General features: G+C 35.8%; 1 protein-coding gene across 6 annotated transcripts in view; it reads left to right on the top strand.

Annotated features, from left to right (window-relative positions):
- Positions 1-21,163, top strand: part of EML5 (EMAP like 5) — a 244,705-nt gene that overhangs the window by 216,857 nt on the left and 6,685 nt on the right. For 5 of the 6 annotated variants that reach the window (XM_074235552.1, XM_074235553.1, XM_074235554.1 and 2 more), the window contains 5 exons: positions 4,183-4,297; positions 4,846-5,034; positions 5,220-5,392; positions 20,340-20,502; positions 20,876-20,979. In XM_074235552.1, the coding sequence (XP_074091653.1) occupies positions 4,183-4,297; positions 4,846-5,034; positions 5,220-5,392; positions 20,340-20,502; positions 20,876-20,979 (744 nt within the window). Of the gene's footprint in view, positions 1-4,182; positions 4,298-4,845; positions 5,035-5,219; positions 5,393-20,339; positions 20,503-20,875; positions 20,980-21,163 lie in introns of those variants that run through there. The other variant, XM_074235556.1, reaches the window with a different exon arrangement.

A 21,163-nucleotide genomic window follows, 5' to 3' on the forward strand; every position in this document is an offset into this window, starting at 1 on the left:
CTTAACTTTTTATTTCTATTGTTGGGGGGGGGGGGGCGTGAATGTGAGGAACCACAGAAAGACCAGTTTGACTGACCTGTAGAGTAAAAGAAAAGGAATAATATATAATCAGACTGGATAGGTAATTTTGGAACAGATTATAAAGGGCTTTAAATGTCATACATAGGAGTTTATATTTGATTCTAGAGGTAATAAGGGAGCCACTGGACTTTAGGGAGGGGAAGAGTGTGACATGGTTGACTTCTGCTTCTAAAAAAATTGGCAAGTATGGAGAATAGACTGAGGTGGAGAAAGATTTGAAACAGGGAGGTAGTCCTGGTGGCTGTGGGGATAGAGATGAGTAGAAGTTGGAGATGTTCTAGAAATAGGAAGTTTTTGACAATTGCTTGTATAAGAGTGACTGAAATGAGGAATTGAGTATGAAACCTGAGTTAAGAACCTGAGTGATCAGAAGGATAGTGTTATCTACATTTTACAGAATTACAATAATTTGGAAGAGAATTGAGTTTCTGTGGAAAGATAATAATAGATAAAGAATTTATTAAGAACTTACTTTGTGCCAAGACAGTCCCTCTACTGAAGCTTACATTTCTAATAAGAGGAGACTACACATAAAATGAGCTGGTAATGGGTGGGGAGGTGCTTTGAGGGGTCAAGGTCAAAACTCAGGAATTTAGCCCCTAGAGTAATGAGCATGGACAAACTAGGAATGACCAGAAATGTGATATCTAGACAGAAACTCATCAGAGGAGGGGACTCCAGGTGTGGGGGCTACTGGGGTAAAGGTAGAAAAGTCTAGAGGTAAAAATAAAAGAGCATAACGGAAAGAGAATTGTAATATAGCCCACAACTCCCTGGTGGCTTATCCTAAAACAAAAGGGGAGCACAGATGAGGTGAAGTTTTACTCTTTTATCACCACTTCTCACCATCTTAGAGTATAGAGCCATGGGACAGAGGGTAGGGGCAGGGCAGAAAGAGAGTGACTGGGTGGGCTAGAGATTTCCTGTGGTAACTACACAGATGCTACCGTGGGGACAGAAGACAAGTTGAGTTACAGCTTCCCTTAAGGGCTGAATTTTGGTGCAGAAAGGAGTTTAAGAGTTTCTACAGATAAGAGTGGGATTAAGGGATAATGGGTGTTATTGTACTGGGAATGAGCATCACAGTTGACTACCTGGGAGCATGAATAAAATAGGCCTAAAAATAGGCCTAATACTAACAATATGACAAAAACATTGCTATTTAAAATCATTTAGCCTAGTAGACTTGAAATCATCATTTCTTCAAATATATATATATATATATATATATATATATATACATACTCCTTATATACTCTGCTATAAGTTCCCATATATAGAATTCTTTATCTACATTTCAGTGAATTGACATACACACTTAACCTGGAGCATTATCCAAAAAATAGTAATGCTTTAATTGAAGCATTGTCATCCTTAAAATATTTTTCAACAACTGGGCTTAAATTATTTGAAAACCATTCTTTAAAAACAGTTTTCTTATATAAGGGAGCCACTGGCTTTAGGGAGGGGAAGAGTGTGACGTGGTTGACTTCTACTTTTAAAAAATTTGTTTGGGAGGCACGGTGGATAGAATACTGGCCCTGTAGTCAGGAGTACCCGAGTTCAAATTCGGCCTCAGATACTTAATAATTACCTAGCTATGTGACCTTGGGCAAGCCACTTAACCCCATTTGCCTTGCAAAAACCTTAAAAAAAAAATTTAAGTTTTGTAAGGTATTTTCTTCCTAAAATGAGCATGTAACATCAACATTAAGTATTTGTTAATTATTATATCCACCTCTGATTATTTTCATTGCACCATCAGGATATTTAATTGCTGCATCTTCAACATCTTTCTGATAATTTTTAAATTATGTAATTGAACTCAATTTTAAAGTGATCTGACAGGAAGTAAAAGTTTCCTTTCTAGCTACTTCATTTTTATTTTCTTTCACTGCCTTAAATAAGCTTGAAGTTTTTCTAATGGTTGCTCTGCCAAGATGAATACATTTTTTTATTTGAATCTCTTATCCATATAGGTAAAAAGATGCTCTATTTCTATCATTGAAACACTTCTGTTCCTTGTAATTATAGGTCACAAAAAGCTAACACAGTTTTGCCTTTTTCTTTTATTTCATCTGTGTGTTTTACCATTTGCTTTACTTTAGATTCAGGTATTTCTACCTCTCATTCCCTATTCATGCTATTTAATTCCATCAAATTTTTGCTTTAGTGCAATAACAAGTCTCTTCTTTTTGTATGTGCTGGCAGTGTTTCCATCTAAAGTATTCTTCCTTTTCTCTGCTTTGTTGAGGGCTCTTTAAAAAATTTCCACACAAAGAATTGGAAATCAAGGAAATGCCCTTCAGTTGGGGAATGGCTTAGCAAATTGTGGTATATGTATGTCATGGAACACTACTGTTCTATTAGAAACAGGAGGGACAGGAATTCAGGGAAGCCTGAAGGGATTCGCATGAACTGATGCTGAGTTAGATGAGCAGACCCAGAAAAACATTGTACACCCTAATAGCAACATGGGGGTGATGATCAACCTTGATGGACTTGCTCATTCCAACAGTGCAACAATCAGGGACAATTTTTGAGCTGTCTGCAATGTAGAATACCATCTATATCCAGATAAAGAACCGTGGAGATGGAACAAAGTTCAAGGACTACTCCCTTTAGGGGAAAAAAAAACAACAGATATCTTATTATCTGATCTTGTTATATCTTATACTTTTTATTTCTTCCTTAAGGATATGATTTCTCTCTCATCATGCTCAATTTGGATCAATGTACAACATGGAAACAAAATAAAGACTGACAAATTGCTTTCTGTGGGTGGGGAGGGAAGTAAGATTGGGGGGAAATTGTAAAACTCAAAATAAATAAAATCTTTAATTAAAAAAATTTTTAAAAATAAAAATTTCAGAGAACCCCCCCCAAAAAATTGCCACAACTGATAATAGGATATAGAGCAGCACATAACATCCATATATGACAGTAGATAAGTGTAGACTGACAACATAACAGGTTAAAAACATCTCAACTATTTATCTCACACCAATTACATTAACTGAATGTTGGCCAGCATTAATGGTGACCTGGTATTTTGATATGCTAAATAACCAAATTGAATTTTGCATGATTCAAACTTGAATTAATTGGATCCTGGCTTATAAATCACTTGGATCACTTATAAATTATTTCTCCTACTAAAATGTTCTTGAGGGCAGGGACCATATCCTTGCCTTTCTCTGTTTCCCCAATGGTTAACATAATAAGCACTTAATAAGTATATGTGATAATGACTATAGGCACTTAAAATTATTTTTAGAATATATTTAATGAATTGTGTTTATTTTCACAACTGTATACCTTTCAGTTCAGTTTAAAGTGCATTATTCTTAGCTATTCTATAGCTAAAAAATAAAGTTAAAAGAGAATCCTAAAAAATGATAATGGTTAATTTAAGTTCAGGAACAGAGTCCTAAGGTATCCCACTGGAGCTTTTCTTCCAACCGCATCACACTGTTGCAGTTTGGACATTGAATCAGTTGTCAGTACACCAGACTGGACTAATACCTAGACTGCACGTTCAAGTCTTATCCACAAGGATAGTAGAAGCAACTTTGTCAAATGCTTCAAATGCTTTGCAGAAATCAAAGTGAATTCTATTTATGGTGTTTCCCTGATCTCCCAGTATAATAGTCATGTCCAAGTCATCTCCATCAGGTTGCTAAAAACTTTAGAATTAAAAGACTTCCTCAGATTGCTTTAACTCATAAAGTTTTAGAAATGTCCTTACCTTTCAAAGAAAGTTGCCTGTCCCTTTCTACCTAATCCCAGTATCAGAAGGTATCTAATTTAGCCCCTTAAGCTGTTCTTGCTCTCTTTAGGCCTGCAAGTTAACTTCTTTCTTTTCAGTTTTATAGTCTTCTACCCTCTCAGTGAATGTAATTTATTGTGAAACTGGTCTACTCTACTCAAAATGAAATTATTTTTGAATTTTTTGTAATAGTATTTAAGTTTAAAATATCAGAAGAATCTGATTTGAAATAGGAATACATTTCATGTCCTTTTTATGTTAAGTAAGGCAGTTATATCCAGTTATAACTGATATTTAGCCTATTGTTTGGATTTGAATCATTGTTTACTTAGGTCAAAAGAAGGAGGAGCAGTTAAGCTTTGGGACCAAGAGCTGAGGAGATGCCGTGCCTTCAGACTAGAAACAGGACAAATAACAGATTGTGTTCGCTCTGTGTGCAGAGGCAAAGTAAGATTTTTTTTAACTTACATTTATTATATATCTGGGATTAGAGAGTAACTTTAGTTAGATTTTTCTTACCCATTGCTGCAGTACTTAGCATTTGTCATTGAGATAGATTTGTTTGCCATTTCTGCTCTGCTATTTCCTTATCTTTGTATCTTTGATAAGGCAGCTATCTGTAGAGTCCTTGTATCCTAGTATCTTATCTATCTACCTTTAACTTTGCTTGTTTTCTTGAGCTCACTCCCACATTAATTAATAGATTTGAATTCAGAGACCATCTGGCTCAGTTTAATAGCACATGTTAAATAGCATGATAACCAGTTAGCTGATCACAGAAAGAAGTGCTTGTACTCAGTGACCATGACCATATCTCTGACAATTAACCATATTTCAGGAACAACTAGATAAAAGTATGGTTTGTTCAAAACTAAAGAAGGGGGGGGGGGGGGAATTTAAAGCCACATAGCTTCCTGATTGTGAATCAGTAGTCATTTTTGTATTAAAGGAAAGTATTCTCTAACAGAAAATTTATACTTTTGCCTGTGTTTCAGGGAAAGATACTAGTTGGGACTAAGAATGCTGAAATAATTGAAGTAGGAGAGAAAAATGCAGTATGTAACATTTTAGTTAATGGTCATATGGATGGACCAATCTGGGGACTTGCAACACATCCTTCAAGAGATTTTTTCCTCTCTGCTGCAGAAGATGGCACAGTGAGACTCTGGGATATTGCTGATAAAGTAAGTACAAATAATTTAGAAAGCTGTTAAAGTTTGCAAGCATTAGAACTATAATCCTACACTGTTAATAGTTAAGGAAATTATTTTCTCAGAAATCATATCCAATAGTTGATAGCCTTTGGGAAAACTAATCTGTACAAGATATCTAATATGAATCCTCTGTGACTTTTTCTATTTTCTTGCAGAAGATGCTAAATAAAGTCAATTTGGGTCATGCTGCCCGTACTGTGTGCTACAGCCCTGAAGGAGACATGGTAGCTATTGGAATGAAAAATGGAGAATTTATCATTTTATTGGTGACTTCTCTAAAAATATGGGGAAAGAAAAGAGATAGGAGATGTGCCATCCAAGACATCAGGTTAGTAAATATATTAGCAATACTTTACTTGTTTAAATCATCATGCAATTCAGTATTTGGTATAAACATAAAAAATGTCACATTGATTCAGTTTCTAAGAGTAACATTAAAGGAATATGTTGTAAGGGAATAATTTTGTTTTTCGAAATGTCAGTCTTCAGAAATCATGACCAAATTTTATATGTCTCTGAACTTTTTAAACTATAGTTTAAAATTAAAAACTAAACTGTAGTATTTTAATCTACCCTGCATATAAAATTTATTCAACTCCTACTTGTTTTCAACTTCCTAGAAGTATAGGGTTTCTTGACCTGGCTTTGCTTACATATACATGTATATATACATGTATATATAATAATTCCACTTATCTGAGCTAAAACTTAATCTTTAAAGCTTTTAGAGATTACTACTATTTATATTTTAGAATTTGGAAAGTCCTTGGTTATTTAACCATATTTTTCATAAGTTTATAGATTTCTAGCTTGTTGCCACTCAAATATTGAAGTCCTATTTTAAAAAATTTAGTCTCTCTTTCTCTTGAACATGATAATACCTAAGTATTCTGTGTGTGTGTGTGTGTGTGTGTGTGTGAATGTGTGTGTGTGTGTATGGATTTATCAAAAGGCATGTTTTTACCCATTTACCCACTGAGCAAAAAGTAGATGTTCTAAGTTGGGCTGATGATAGTCATGAGTTTATAGCCATGTAGAAATTATTTTTCCATAGATGAACAAGAAGGTCTGAGTTTAAGTTCCATTTCTTAAGTGTAACTCTAATTTATTCACATTGGCATACATTTTTTAGCTTTTCTACCTCCAAAATAAAGACTGTTTTCTACTTTCCTGCGACCTCAAAAAACTTTTGAGATATTTCTTTGTTTTATGCTGATAAATTTGGTGTAAGAGCCATGGCCTCTTACAACTAAGAAAATTTGCTTTTGATTACTTTTTCATAGATAATTTTGTATGTTATTTTATTTTATTTTTCCAATTACATACAAAAATAATTTTAAACATTTATATTTTTATATGTTCTTTTGAATTCCATATTTTTCTGCCATGCTCCATTCCCTCCCCTTACCCCATGGCAATGAGCAATCTGTTTTAGGTTATACATATATAGTTATTCATTTTGTAAAATAATTACAACTAAAGAGGAAAGAAAGGAAAAACAAAAAAGAAGTTTTAAAAATCGAACATAATGCTTTTCTCTGCATTCAGACTCCATTGTTTTTTCTCTCTGGATGTGAAGGTCATTTTTCCATCTCAGCTGTCCTTGACCAATGAACTGCTGAGAGGAGCTGAGTCCATCATAGGTGATCATCTTACAACATTGCTGTTAGTATATATAATGTCCTCATTCTGCTCACTTCACTCAGCATCAGTTCATGCAAGTCTTTCTAGGTTTTTCTGAAGTTCATCCACTCTTGATTTCTTACATAACAACAGTTTATATCACATTCATATACCATAATTTGTTCAACCATTCCCCTCAGTTTCCAATTCTTTGACACCACAAAAAGAGCAGTTATATTTTTTTGTACTTATGGGTCTTTTTCCCATCTTTTTAATGATCTCTTGGGATACAGACCTAATAATGGTATTGTTGGATCAAAGGATTATGTATAGTTTTATTGTCATTTGGGCATAGTTCAAATTGCTCTTCAGAATAAGTTGAATCAATTCCTACATCCTCTTCAATGTTGATTATTTATTTTCCTTTTTTATCATCTTATTTTACTTGTAGATGTGAGGTGGTATCTCAGTTATTTTAATTTGCATTTCTCTAATCAGTATTGATTTAAAACAGAATTTTTTAAAATGGATTCTAGAACTAATCTTTTTTTAATTTAAATTTATTTTTATTAAAGATATTATTTGAGTTTTACATTTTTCCCCCAATCTTGCTTCCCTCCCCCTCCCCCCCACAGAATGCACTCTGTCAGTCTTTACTTTGTTTCCATGTTGTACCTTGATCCAAATTGGGTGTGATGAAAGAGAAATCATATCCTTAAAGAGAAGAGAAGTCTAAGAGGTAACAAGATCAGACAATAAGCTATCTGGTTTTTTTCTAAATTAAAGGGAATAGTCCTTGTACTTTATTCAAACTCCACAGCTCCTTATCTGGATACAGATGGTACTCTCCTTTGCAGACAGCCCAAAATTGTTCCCGATTGTTGCACTGATGGAATGAGCAAGTGCTTCAAGCTTGAACATCACTCCCATGTTGCTGTTAGGGTGTACAGTGTTTTTCTGGTTCTGCTTATCTCACTCAGCATCAGTTCATGCAAATCCCTCCAGGTTTCCCTGAAATCCCGTCCCTCCTGGTTTCTAATAGAACAATAGTGTTCCATGACATACATATACCACAGTTTGCTAAGCCATTCCCCAATTGAAGGACATTTACTGGATTTCCAATTCTTTGCCACCACAAACAGGGCTGCTATAAATATTTTTGTACAAGTAATGTTTTTACCCTTTTTCCTCATCTCTTCAGGGTATAGACCCAGTAGTGGTATTGCTGGGTCAAAGAGTATGCACATTTTTTGTTGCCCTTTGGGCATTGGTTCCAGACTGCTCTCCAGAAAAATTGGATGAGTTCACAGCTCCACCAACAGTGTAATAGTGTCCCAGATTTCCCACATCCCTTCCAACAATGATCATTATCCTTCCTGGTCATACTGGCCAATCTGAGAGGTGTGAGGTGGTACCTCAGGGAAGCTTTAATTTGCATTTCTCTAATAATTAATGATTTAGAGCATTTTTTTCATATGGCTATGGATTACTTTGATCTCATCTGTAAATTGCCTTTGCATATCCTTTGACCATTTGTCAATTGGGGAATGGCTTTTTGTTTTAAAAATATGACTCAGTTCTCTGTATATTTAAGAAATGAGTCCTTTGTCAGAATCATTAGTTGTAAAGAACGTTTCCCAATTTACATTTCTTTTTATCTTGGTTACATTGGTTTTATCTGTGCAAAAGCTTTTTAATGTAATCAAAATCATCTAATTGGTTTTTGGTGATGTTCTCCAACTCTTCCTTAGTCATAAACTGTTCCCCTTTCCATAGATCTGACAGGTAGACTAGTCCTTGATCTTCTAATTTGCTTATAGTATTGTTTTTTGTCTGCGTCCTGTAACCATTTGGATCTTATCTTGGTAAAGGGTGTGAGGTGTTGGTCTAGTCTAAGTTTCTTCCATACTAACTTCCAATTTTCCCAGCAATTTTTATTTAAGAGGGAGTTTTTATCCCAATGGCCAGACTCTTTGGGTTTATCAAACAGCAGATTACTATAATCATCTCCTGCTTTTACAACTAGTCTATTCCACTGGTCCACCACTCTATTTCTTAGCCAATACCAAACAGTTTTGATGACTGATGCTTTATAATATAATTTTGGATCAGGTAGGGCTAAGCCACCTTCTTTTGCACTTTTTTTCATTAAGCTCCTGGCAATTCTTAACTTTTTATTTCTCCATAGGAATTTACTTACAATTTTGTCTAACTCGATTTTTTGGAATTTTGATCGGTAGGACACTAAACATATAGTTTAGTTTTGGTAGAATTGTCATTTTTATTATATTAGCTCTACCTATCCATGAGCAGTTGATATTTGCCCAGTTATTTAAATCTAATTTAATTTGTGTGAGAAGTGTTTTATAATTGTTTTCAAAAAGATTCTGAGTCTGTCTTGGCACATAGGCTCCCAAATATTTTATATTGTCTGAGGTTACTTTGAATAGAACTAATCTCTTGAGAACATGCTGATCAAACTAGAATATCATGTAGAAATGTCCTTTTTCCTTGTTTTCATTTCTTATCTTTAAGCCAGTCTTTACAACTCTTTCTCTTCTATACTTCTAGCCCTTAATGGCAATTTAAATCTTTTTTCCCAAGATTTAGTTTGGCTTTGTAGTGGTAGAAAGTCATCTTTTGTGTCCTGGGGGAAGCACTGAACTAGGTAGTTAGAAGACTCATGGATTTAGATCTATGTCTGCTATTAACTAGTCATATAAGCAAATGTTAGTTTTGTTTCTTTACCCAAGAAATTAACGATTTGGGATTAGATTTTTTTTTGCAAGGCATTGGCATTAAGTGACTTACCCAAGGTCACACAACCAGGTAATTACTGGATTTGAGATTGGATTTTTTTTTTTAGGTTTTTGCAAGGCAAATGGGGTTAAGTGGCTTGCCCAAGGCCACACAGCTAGGTAATTATTAAGTGTCTGAGACCAGATTTGAACCCAGGTACTCCTGACTCCAAGGCCGGTGCTTTTATCCACTACGCCATCTAGCCACCCCCTTGAGATTGGATTCTTAAGAGTCCCTTCAAGCTCTTAAATTCTGATTCTATAAGAAATTTAAATTCTTACTTTTCCTTTCAGAAAATATCAGTGAATCTATAATGTCACTGAAATAATAATCCTTTCATGGTGCAAATTACAACTCCTCCCTACCTTTTCATTCTCTCAGTTCTTATTTACACCTTCCCATAGGTCCTTCAGAGGCAATCTACTCAGTGTCAGAGAAGTTCTTCTGGTCTGTTTACTTTAAATGGATACCATACCCAGGAAGAATTTAGGCTTTTGATCTATTATCCCTAAGTTTCAGTAAATTCTTAAGTTTAGAATTATCCACATCTCTTCTTCTGGTATTACCTCTCCTGGATATGTTTTATACAATTCACTGTATGCAAGTCATTGGTTGTATTATGCTACAATCTGTTTTTATCCCTATAATGTCTCTCCAAAATCCTTTGGGTTACTGATACTTTTGATTCTTTGGAGATATCAAACATTCCATAATTCACAACATATAGCACCACTAATAGAATGTTAGTGTTAAATGAGTTTTTGTTTTAGGGAAATGGTTATATAGATCATTACAATTGCTATATTGGAAAGGAACATTCTGGGAACATCATAAAGTAGGTCAGATTTTCTTCTCTCCAGATTTTATTCACAAACAAGACAAAATGGCACCTCGAGGTAAGCTTAAGAATGGCAAAAAATAAACGAGTTAGTTATCCTGAGACAGCCTTAGAAGATCTGATAAAAAAAAATCCAGGACAGATCTTTTTCCCACCAGAATGGATTATAAACACCTCCAGGCTAGCTCCATTGAAAGAGGAAGGGGCTTGGGAGCTAGCTGCTGTCTCAGCCACACAAATTTTCACCTTCCAGATAATGTCAGGCATCTGAGTTAGGGGAACATTGAGGGAAGCTTTGCTGAAAAAGGACACCAAGCTCACCTGTGCTGCCCAGATTCAGTCCTGGATGAGAAGGAACCAATACACTCCCAGTGAGTGTAGAAGCTATGGGTTCAGGGTGCTACTGGCTATGGGCATTTCTAGAGCGATCTTGGTTTCAGAGCAGAGCAGAGAATTGAAGTTATAGCCCCTGGAGGGTTCTCAAGGAGCAATCCAGCATGATGTGCTGGGATGGGAGGAGGTGTCCTCAATGTGACTTGGAGGTAAAAAAGAGTGCAGAAATTGGACACAGGGCAAAATTTAAAAGATAACAGCATGAAGGGGAAGAGCCAAGACGGTGGAATAAAGGCAGAGACTTTCAGAAGCTTTCCCCCAAATTATTCCAAAAACCTTTAAATTAGGATTCTAATCAAATTCTAGAGTGGCAGAATCACAAAAACAAACTGAATGAAACAATTTTCAAGCCCAAGGCAACTTGGAATATCCACAGGAAGTGTCTGTTACACCAGGATTAGAAAGGACCTGCAGCCAGCCCAGTCCACCAGAGTTAACCTACTCTAGTCATCCAGGAATAGCCTGGGCCCCTGGAGATGCCTGAGTCTGAGACAGTGGGGGCAATTTCCAGATTTGTTAGCCCAGCAATTGCCAAGGACAATTGGGAAGCTCAACAGAAAACTTCTATTGCAGCGGAGTGAGAGGGGGAACGCAGTCCAGCAACAGGCCTCAGACCCAGCCCCAGGAAGCAGGAGCAAGCCTGAGGAGTCATCTGTCAGGGAGCCACCTGGCAGCTCCTTCCAGAGTGCTCAGCCCACAGACAATAAAGGAGGACAGTGGAGATTGCAGAGATCTCCCTGCTATCCCAGAGGCAGAATTCTGTTGCTTTGCCTATACTCAGAATCAGGTCACAATCTGGACCCCAGGAAAAGAAGCTTTACTGCTATAATGCGCAGAGACTGTTCAATTTTCAGGGTGAAGGGAGTGCTTGTGGTCCACAGACCAGAGCACAGGCCAGGAGAGCAGTCAGAGTCTCTCTGGAAGAATTGAGGTCCCTGGAGGGAGGTGCCCTGAAAATAGCTGCAAAAACCCTCAAAAGCTTGGGACAGTGAGTCCTCCACCCTGGAAGCAGAAGCCCCACCTTAACAAAAAGTTAAAATCAAGTCATAGGCTGGAGAAATGAGCATACAACAAAAGAAAAAAAAATCCAATCATAGACAATTACTTTGGTCATATGGAAGATAACAGTGGCAAAGCTTCTATATCCAAAGCCTCCAAGAAAAATATGAATTGGTCTCAGACTATAGAAGAGCTCAAAAAAGATGTTGAGGGGCCGCTAGGTGGCGTAGTGGATAAAGCACTGGTCCTGGAGTCAGGAGTACCTGAGTTCAAATCCGGTCTCAGACACTTAATAATTACAGCCTTGGGCAAACCACTTAACCCCATTTGCCTTGCAAAAACCTAAAAAAAAAAAAAAAATGTTGAAAATCAAGTAAGGGAGGTAGAAAAATTGAGAAAAGAAATGAGAGTGATATGGGAAAATCATGAAAACCAAGTCAGCAGCTTGGTAAAGGAGATATAAAAAAGTACTGAAGAAAATAATATCTTAAAAACCAATTTGGGTCAGATGGAAAAAGTCCAGAAGACCAATGAGGAGAAGAATTTCTTTAAAAAGCAGAATCAACAAGAAGATTGAAAAGTAGATTCAAAAGCTCTCTGAAGAAAATACTCTTTAATATGTAGAATGGAGCAAAGGGAAGCTGGTGACTTTGTGAAAAATCAAGAAAGAATAAAACAAAACCAAAAGAATTAAAGACTAGAAGAAAATGTAAAATATCTTACTGGAAAAACAACTGACCTGGAAAAAACAGATCCAGGAGATATAATTTTAAAATTGTTGGGCTACCTGAAAGTCATGAAAAAAAAAAGAGCCTAGACATCATTTTTCAAGAAATTCTCAAGGAAAATTGCCCTGATATCCTAGGAGAAGGTAAAATAGAAATTGAAAGAATCAACCAATCAATTACCTTCTGATAGAGATCCCAAAATGAAAGCTCCCAAATGTTAGAACTCCAAGTCAAGGAGAAATTATTACAAGCAGCCAGAAAAAAAATTCAAATTATCATGTAGCTTCAGCTCACATAACACAAGAATAACACAAGATTTAGGAAAAACAACTGACCTGGAAAAAACAGATCCAGGAGATATAATTTTAAAATTGTTGGGCTACCTGAAAGTCATGAAAAAAAAAAGAGCCTAGACATCATTTTTCAAGAAATTCTCAAGGAAAATTGCCCTGATATCCTAGGAGAAGGTAAAATAGAAATTGAAAGAATCAACCAATCAATTACCTTCTGATAGAGATCCCAAAATGAAAGCTCCCAAATGTTAGAACTCCAAGTCAAGGAGAAATTATTACAAGCAGCCAGAAAAAAAATTCAAATTATCATGTAGCTTCAGCTCACATAACACAAGAATAACACAACATTTAGCAGCTTCTACATTAAGGGCTCATAGGGCTTGGAATATGATATTCCAAAAGGCAAAAGAGCTTGAATTACAACCAAGAATCAACTACCCAGGGGCAGCTAGGTGGTGCAGTGGATAGAACACTGGCCCTGGAGTCAGGAGTACCTGAATTCAAATCCGGCCTCAGACACTTAATAATTACCTAGCTGTGTGGCCTTGGGCAAGACACTTAACCCCATTGCTTTGCAAAAACTAAAAAAAAAAAAAATCAACTACCCAGCAAAACTGAACATACTCTTTAAGGGGAAAAGATGGACATTCAGTGAAATAAGGGATTTTCAAACTTTCCTGATGAAATAACCAGACCTGAACAGAAAGTTTGATCTTCAAGTATAATATTCAAGTGAAGTATAGAGATGGTAGATGGGAAGGGCAAATGATGAGGGATTTAATGATATTAAACTGCTTGTATTCCTGCATGGGGAGATAATACTGATAACTTATATGAACCTTCTCATTTATTAGGATGGTTACAAGGGCCATGTAAAGATAAGGCATAGGAGGGAGTTAAAATTGAAGCTATAATATATTAAATATATTAAAAAATGGAGTTAATAGGGGAGAAAGGAATGAACTGGGAGAAAGGGAAAAGAGTGAGTTATTTCACATAAAAGAGGCAAGGAAAAGCTTTTCCAATGAAATGGAAGAGGGAAAGGAGAGGGGGCGTGAGTGAGCCTTTATTCTTATTGGAAGTGTCTCAGAGAGGAAATAATGTACACACTCGGTTGGGTATAGAAATCTATCTTACTCTAGAGGAAAATAGGAGAGAAAAGGGATAGGAGAAAGGGAGTGGGGGAGGGGATTGTAAAGGATAGAAGAGAGGGAAGATCATGGGAGAGGGTAGTCAGATATAACACTTTTGAGGAGGGACAGGGTACAAGGAGGAAAAAGAATAGAGTAAATGGGGGTAGGGGGAATAAAATAGAGGGAAATACAGCAATTGTGGTGGTGGGGAAATGTTGGAACACTTTCTCTAATGCACTCATGATAAAGAGCTGCTGATGTCCAAATACAAACAGAAACACCTTTTATCACTTTATTTTTCTTGAGATTTCTCTTTCATTGTGTGTGTGTGGGGGGGGATTATGTCTATTTTTACAACATGATTATTTTAATAATGTGTTTCATGGCTACATATTTTAAAAAATAAGGCTCAGGAAGAGAGGGCTATCCCAGATTATGAGGAAGATCTGATTTCTACTTCATTAGAGGGGACCATGAGTCTTTTAATAAAGTGCCAATGATTCAGTCTCAAAAAAATTAAAATCAAGTCATAGGCTAGAAAAAAATGAGCAAACAACAGAAGGAAAAAATCCCACCATAGAGAATTACTTTGGTCCTATGGATGATCAAAATACCGATACTCAGAACATAACAGAGTCAAAGCTTTTAAATACAAGAAAAATATGAATTATATCAGACTATGAAAGAGCTCAAAAAAGATTTGAAAATAAAGGGGGTAGAGGAAAAATTGAGAAGAGAAATGAAATATGGGAAAATCATGAAAACCAAGCCAACAGCTTGGTGAAAGGGAAACCAAAAAACTACTGAAGAAAATATCCTAAAAACCAGGGTGGGTCAAATGGAAAAAAAGCAGTGAGGAAGTTCAGTGAGGAAAACAATGACTTAAAAAGGAGAATTGGCAAGATAGAAGAGATATAAAAGCTCTCTGAAGAAAATAATTCCCTAAAATGTAGAATGGAAGGGGGAGCAGAGCCAAGAATGGTAGCGTGAAGGCAAAAATTCCCAGAAACTCATTCCCCAAAGATCTTCAAAAGCCATCAGATTATGATTCTAACCAAAATTTAGAGGGGTAGAACCCTCAGAAATACTGAGTGATACAGTTTCCCTGTCCAAAACAACTGGTTCTACAGGAAAGGTCAATTTCATCAGGATCGGGAGTTGGTGTGGTAGACCTCCAGACCCAGGGATCACTGGGAACAGCTTGAAGGGATGGTGAGAGAACTCTTGCCACACCAGAATGAGTGAAGAGCCAGTGCTGGTCTCAGAGCAGCCCTGTGGTGAGAACTTGCAGTGGGAATTGGGGAAGCAAACCTGCAACTCCAGAGCACAGCCCACAGACAGTAAGGGGATCTGGGGAGACTGAAGAGGTTTCTGTGCTCTCCCAGGGGCAGGACTCTGCTGTATGCCCACACTCAGATCCAAGTTGCAAGTTGGGCTTCCATACTACCAGAGCCAAGCAGAGACTCCCCTCACAGCTCCAGGGCAGAGGGGAGCACCTATGGTTGTCCACATATTAAAAACAAAGGGAAGAAAGCAGTCAGAGCCTCTCATAAGATCTTGGAGGAATTAAAGTTCCAGTGGGGTGTCCCAAAGCACAAGGTTAAGTATAATCCTGAGTGAAAAGAATAGATATTGATAGATTTCCTGATTTTGTTGCAGAAAGACCAGAACTTAACAGAAAATTTGATATAACAAGATAAATATAAGGTAAACAATAAAGACTAATTAAAGGTACTTGACAAGAACAAATTGTTTATTTTTTATTCATGGAAATGTGCAGTTGTAGCCTTGGGGGTGGGGGAAGGTGGGGAGTGGGGAAGGAAGGGAAGAAAATAAAGTAAAAAGTACACATTAGAAAGCAAAAGAAAACCTACAGAGAAGCAAATTAAAAATGGACAACTTTGAATTCAATGTATAGTAGTTATTATATATGTTTTCTTGTAAACCTATTTACTTCATATTAAATCCTCTCGTGTTCTGTGTATATGATAATTCTCCTTATTTTGTATTTAAGCTGAAAATAAATTTAAATTTAAAAAATACATATTGAATGTAGAAAAAAAAGACATAATTTCCCCAATGAAATCCAGCTGGCTTTTTTCTTTCCATTTAATTTTTTACTCCATTCACTGTCCACCCATGGTGTCGTATTCAAGGAACACATACTGATAAACTCACCATTTGGACCTTCTGTCTAATTGCACATTAGTCTGGATGCTTGTCATTTTTTTCATGTTTTGGTTTTTGTATTCCTTATTAAAACAATTTTGACTGTAGAAGTTCTGCAGTATTCTTGAATTTGATGAAATCAACACAATGTCAGCAAGAGTAGTATCTGAAGAATTTTAACATCTCCAGGTAATCCCTCTTTTTTTCAAGCTCTAAGGATATCATTCTGGGACTATGGAAAATATTTTATTGCACACATAACTTTCCATTTTATGTTTTGCTTTATATTGTTAATCAAGAGCATGACAGAAAACTCATCTCTGCTAATGTATTTTTGCAGGGGGAAATGCTAATTGGAAAAGCCTTTAAGAATGCATTTTCTACTTTGTCAAAATAAACAATGGAATCTTATATTCTCTGCATTTTAGTCACTGTTTACTGTTTACTCTCATTTGTGAAAGCCTTTTGTTTCCATCTTTATTCCTCTGAACTACCCTGAACAAGTATATGGATCATCCTTAAGAGTTTGTAAAGAGAAAGAAGGTGTATGGATAAGTACCAATTGTTGTCCTCTTGATTTTTTTTCAGTATTAATACAATCCATGTTGTTTTACATTCTTCCAATATCTTAACCTTTTCAGATATCTTGATCCCCCTTCAGAATTATCTAACTTTCAGAATAGACCTCTTCTGTAGATTATACTTGGTAGTTCTTCCATCTTTATTTTCCTTAATTTCATTTCTACTTCCTCACATAATTCATCTAGAGATTGGCATTTAAAAGGTCAAAGTGGTGCTTCCTCACTATCATCACAGAAAAATACTTTTATTATAAAAAATGCTGACAGATTTATTCCATTTTTCATCTGTTTATTGGTCTCCTGATTCCATTTTAAAACTTCTTGGAATGAGCTGATTAAACTGTATTTTACACACACCAAGCCTTCTGAAAACTCATGTTTTGTCTCTAGTATTTTATGAAGCATATCTCATAATCTTAAAACACCATCTTCCTCTACCTTTCACACATCTAAATTATTTCAATAAACACTGTCCTCTTTGTAAAGTCCACTACAGTAAGTGATTCTGGGTATTAATTTCAGTATGGAACAACTTTCGCTGGACAATACTTTGTGTATAAAATGTCACTAAGAGGAAATTGTCACTTGTATCTCAACCCACTTACCTTTGGTTCTGGATCCAGATCCAGAATATATTAAATTACTCATCTGTCTTTCCTTTTCCTCCAAAATAAAGAGCCTTAAATTCTGCAGACTTTCCCTAAAGAGCTAATATCATCTCTAAACATCTGAAAAAATTTCCTTTGACTTCTCAGTTCTTCACTTTTGCCTTAAGTTGTACCCAATGTTGACTGATGCTTTCTTTTGCATTGTCCTCAATATGGACATCTGATCCTACTTTTCCCCTACAGTCATTAGATTTTTGTTAGATGCTATGAATGGTACAAAGATTATTCCTTTGTCATCATGGGTCTCTCCTTTGAGGAATGGATATTTGTATTGTGAGAGTACACTGTAAAATTAGTTACCTGCTTAAATACGCTTTATTTTATTTCAAAGACTTGAGAAAATTGGGGTGGCTAGGTAGTGCAGTGGATAGAGCACCGGCCCTGGAGTCAGAAGTACCTGAGTTCAAATCCGATCTCAGACACTTAATAATTACCTAGCTGTGTGGCCTTGGGCGAGCCACTTAACCCATTTGCCTTGCAAAAACCTAAAAAAAAAATTGCCTAAAGTTCAGACTCATGGCATTAAGAAAAGCTTGATGGTAGAAAAGAAATATCAGAGATGTCTCCCATTTAACTCTCCCTGATAGTGGAGATGACACTATGAAAAATGATATCCACCCTCAAAGGAGATAACTCACCTCCAGAGATGAACTCGGAAGTACAAAATGAAGCATATTTTTTCCCACTATATTTTGCTTGATTTTTTGAGCAACATTGCTGAAATGAAAATATTTTGCATGACTTTACATGTATAATGGGTATCATATTGCTTTGGTTTCTCATTGAGTAGAAAGAGGCCTAGAGGGAGAGCATTTAGAAATAAAAAGAATGTGTAAAAAAAAAAAACCGAGATGAAGCATACAGAAGCAGAGAGGAAAAAACCAAGAATTAAAAAAATTTTACTGTGCCTATTCTACTTGTGGATTAGCATCACATAATAGTGACATATTTAAATTATCCCTTCAAAGATAGCTCCATTTTATATATGAGGAATTGAGAATTAAGAGTAATTAAGTAACTTGACCTTGGTCACACAGCTAATGTGAGTTAGAATTTGAACCCAAGTGCCCTGATTTGTTCTTAATTATAAAAAGTTTAAGTACCCAGTCAACTGATAGGTTTTGGTAGGCCTTGATATTTCAGATGTACAACAGGGACATCAGATTTAAATTTGGGGTTTTTTGCAGGCCTTTTTAAACTAGGATGTACCACAAGTAACCTGATAATAGAAGCTAAATTCTTATGCTCACTTAACTGTTCTTAATAGCATTTTGAATCATCTAAACACAGTATTTACCTTAACCTCTCATAGTCTCAATTTCCTCACCTGAAAAATGTGAATTGAAATACCTAACAGGATCTTATGGGGAAAGCACTCTTCAAACTTTGAGGCACTATATTAATGTTATTAATGTGTGATTATTTGATATATTGGAGATATTGGAGATACTGCATTGGAACCAACACCAGCACTATTTTTTTTGATTTCCAAGTGCAAATAAAAGTGACATTTAATACACTGTAATCTATTAAGTGTGCAATAGTATTATGTCTAAAAAAAAAAGTACATACCTTTAATTAAAAGTACTTTATTTCTAAAATATGCCAACCATCATCTGAGCCTCAACTTGCTTGTGGAGGGTCTTGCCTCAGTTTTCTTTGCTTGCTGACTGATCCAAGTGGTGGTTGCTGAAGACTGGGGTGGCTGTGGCAATTTTTAAAAAATAAAACAATTTTGTCACATTGATTTGATTCTTTCACTCAGTATTTCTCTGTGGCATGTGTTGCTGTTTGACAGCATTTTACACACAGTACAACCTCTTTCAGAATTGAAATCAATCATCTCAAACCCTGCTGCTGCTTTATCAATCCATTTTATGTAATATTTTTCAATACTGTTGTCTCCCAGGAAATAGGGATGTCCAAAGAGATGGAGAGAATTAGGGGAACAATCAAGTCAGTGAAGCAGATACAACATTTATCAGTTAAATTCACCCATTATAGTACCCCAAAACAGTTATAACATCATCAAAGATCACCCTAATCGATATAATGAAAAAAAGTTTAAAATATTGCCAAGAACTGCCAAAATGTGAGACACATAATATGAGTACAAGTTGTTGGGAAAATGACACCGATAACCTTTAAAAAAAAGTTAAAAAGGTGTAAAAATCACCTTTATCTGCAAAGCATAATAAGGACAGTGTATATGCTTGTAGTAGGGACACCACCAGGCTGGGAGACATAAGACAACTGGTTTCTAGGCATTTACTGGCTAAGCCGTCATGGGTAGGCAGCCACTGATCTTCTAACCATTCAGTCCTTATCTGTACAATTGGAGTACCATTCCAGATTCCCTTAATGCTAATGCCTTCCCCTTGGATTATCTCCAGTTTATCATATATACACACATTATACACGGTTCCTTGAAAGCAGAGATGATTTTTTTGCCCTTTGTAGCACGTCAAACATTTAGCACACTGCTAGCACACAGTAGATGCTTAATGCTAGCTGACTGACTTCCCACTTCATAGTATTGTTTTTCTAGTCTTCTAACTTCCCTTTTATCTGATGCCAAGTAGGCCATTAGTAATATTTTAATAAAGTTAATAAAAATACCATCCTCTATATCCCTCAGATCTACAATTCTAGGAACCAAGGAAGACAACTAGGCCTCCAGAATTCAAATTCAGCGATCTGAATGTTGGAAAATTGGCACCAAAAATTAGTAACATACACACAATGATCTGGACAATTGCATTCTGAAAAATCAATAAACATTTTCAATGGAATTGGGAGACTATCTGGAAAAAAAACTGTTCAGAAGTGAAAATGGAATTTTTTATTTAATAACAAAAGTTAGCTCATGGCTGTCTAGATGAGACAGTACTATTTACAAAAGTAGATTTAATTTGACAAATTAGTCAAATACAGCTCAGAAAACATCTTTGATCAAGAACAGAAAAGTCCAGGCTTTTAATTTTAAATCTTTAAACTATTTCAAATGCTTTTTTTTTTGCATGTTTCAGTGCTTTTCCTTATAATACTCAGGTTTAGTCCAGACTCCCGCTACCTAGCTGTGGGTTCCAGTGAGAATGCAGTGGATTTTTACGACCTTACACTGGGCCCTACCCTTAACAGAATCAGCTACTGCAAAGACATCCCAAGTTTTGTTATTCAAATGGACTTTTCTGCTGACAGCTGTTATCTTCAGGTATAGTACAAATAAATAGCATAAAGGGAACTTAATTTAGGTTTATTTAAATTTGGCCTTTATACAATTTCATTTTCATTTCCACAGTATTTCTGGAATATACTTGAGAAAGTATTTTCCTGATATTTTCTTTAATCGTTTCTCCCCATTATTTCCTTGGGAAAAACTTTTAATAGTATTCATACTTTTACTTTGGAAATTTAAATCACTAGATATTTAGGAATTTTGCTAAATTGTAAATATACTAACTTTACTAGATTTATAACTATTCACCATTATGTATATAGTATAGTGTATATATATATAAACTTTAGATTTTTGCCAGTTTCTCATATAAATTGAAACCTTGTCCCTTTCTTAATTATAATGAAAGGTCTCCACTGGTTCATATAAACGGCATGTCTATGAAGTGCCTTCAGGAAAACAGCTAATGGATCAAGCTGCTATTGACAGAATAACTTGGGCTACATGGACGAGGTAAATGTTTCATGGGTTCAAAATAAGTTATCTAAAAGTGGCTAATTCAGCTTAAGAGGATCAATTTTCCAAACCCCCCCCCAAAAAAAAAAAATTCTAAGAGACTGTCAAAAAATGCCTGCCAGTGCCTGGTGAGCTCCTTCCTATGCAATCAATTATTTAACTATTTGCAAGGAATAAATTT

Source organism: Macrotis lagotis, chromosome 4 (genome assembly GCF_037893015.1).
Source record: "Macrotis lagotis isolate mMagLag1 chromosome 4, bilby.v1.9.chrom.fasta, whole genome shotgun sequence".
In the NCBI taxonomy this organism is placed as follows: domain Eukaryota; kingdom Metazoa; phylum Chordata; class Mammalia; order Peramelemorphia; family Peramelidae; genus Macrotis; species Macrotis lagotis.